Source organism: Vollenhovia emeryi, unplaced genomic scaffold (assembly GCF_000949405.1).
Source record: "Vollenhovia emeryi isolate VEMERY1.0 unplaced genomic scaffold, V.emery_V1.0 DF946504.1, whole genome shotgun sequence".
NCBI classification, from domain to species: Eukaryota; Metazoa; Arthropoda; class Insecta; order Hymenoptera; family Formicidae; genus Vollenhovia; species Vollenhovia emeryi.
Window position 1 is genome coordinate 1 of NW_011959862.1, and position 1,887 is coordinate 1,887.

Below are 1,887 nucleotides of genomic sequence, written 5' to 3' on the forward strand. Positions count from 1 at the left end.
GTCCCTGTTCGAAAATAATTATTATATATTAGCATACTGTTTGCAATGATATGAGAATACATGTCTCATTATGATATCCACAAGTCTATTCCGCAAGCAATCATTTAGGCAATTGTGATTATTATAGTAGGAAATAATTGCTTTTCCCATTGGTGCTTGCTCAAGTAGTTCAGTTAAATTCAAGTGAGGCATATGTATTTCTTTGGACAACATGTTTTCAGAATTACATATCTGCTGATGTTCGTCTTGGGCTATTATAATACCACTACTATCTGAGGTATCCGTATTGATAGAAGATATCAGATCTTTTTCTTCTAATATTATTGAGGTTAATAATACATCATTTTCCACGTGACTGACACAAACATCCTAATCGTAACATATAAATGTAGATAAAAGTGAAAATATGTATATATAAGTAGAAAATAGTATTAACATTTGATAAAATAGGTCCAACAACGTACATTATTTTCTTCTTGGGAAAGTAATTCTTCATATTTATTTATAAAGTTCAATCTGTCTCCAATATTTGGAATAAGCTCACGCATCATATCTTTCTCTGCTAATAATTTTGGTATCTGTTGCATCTCAATTTTATGTTCTATAATAGAAAATAACTCTTCTGAATTTATTGTTTCATTTATTCTAGTGTAAGACAATCTCATCATATTACCTCACTGATTATTATTAAAAACTGAATATAGTATACCCCTCATATAAGAAATCTAACTATTTTAATAATACAATAATTAATAAATAACACTTACCTTCGAAAAGTGGTATCAAATTTTCGCAACCGATCTTTCGTAGTAAATCTACGATTTTTATTCCACAGTCTATATTTTCCATGGTATCACTATTATTTACCACAACAATTAGGTTAATAACGATAACACGGTGACACGACGTAACAGTGATGCTAAGAAACTGGGCTCATCCGAAAGTCGACTTTGTAGTTGGTCTGGATAACGGGTCCCCGGCCCAACCACTAGGCCGACACGACCTAACTATCGGGCCTCGCGCGGGATGATGCAATCCCGAGGAAAAAATATCTCTTCTTGGTTAGAAGACCACTGTTCACTTCGCGTGGACCCAAGCGGAACTGGCCTCCCCGAAACTCCCGAAAGTCGAGTGAAGGGAAAACGCGCACGGAGAGAACATGTACGAACGCGTGCGTTCCGAGCGTCACTTGTTTCTTCTGTTTCTGTGTGCGTTTCTACCATCCGATTTTCAAGTATTTCATATTCTTACCTAAAAAACCCTAGTAAACTAGGGTCGACAAGAAAAGTAATTACTTGTCCTGAGATGACATTATTTTTAGAAGAAATATGTTTATTTGAATTAAGAACATGAATTACTTGAAGCAAAACTATTTTGTTTCTTCTGATTTTATTAAAAGAAGCATACGGAATTCTTCAATAAGTTTTATAATTTTCTTCAAAGAAGAATAAATTCTTTCTTTGAGTATAAGATGGCAAGCTTTTCTAAGACTAGTAACAAGTATATCTTAAAACTATTATTAAGAAAATATTCTTTGTTGAAGCAAACTATTACTTAAACGGAATAAAATAAACTGAGTAATTACTTTTCTTGACTGTACAATAATATTTTTCTGTGTGTACACACACGCACACGCACGCGCACACACACACAGACACAGACACACACACACAAACGGCTCTTTTCAGGAGTGCACATCGGTAATGCCAATACCGGCGGTATATGCCAAAAATGCAAGGGTTACTTTAAAGTACTGTGTCCTTGCGAAAAAAAGTGGTAGCGACATTGCTTTTTTTTTGAAAATTGAAGATGGAAGGTTTTTTAGTACATTTATGTTTCCTGCAAACAGTTATTTCCCGAAAGAAAAAGTGTACCTTAGCCCAATGC

General features: G+C 34.2%; 1 protein-coding gene across 1 annotated transcript; it reads right to left on the reverse strand.

The window, feature by feature from the left end:
• Nucleotides 1-37: 37 nt before the first annotated feature.
• On the reverse strand, nt 38-1,150 carry LOC105559596 (the record flags this gene model as incomplete). Its single annotated transcript, XM_012008010.1, has 3 exons — nt 768-1,150; nt 465-601; nt 38-369 (listed from the first exon to the last, which is right to left on the reverse strand). Coding segments are annotated over exons 1-3 (551 nt in total), but the record flags the coding sequence as incomplete, so codon positions are not given.
• Nucleotides 1,151-1,887: the final 737 nt, after the last annotated feature.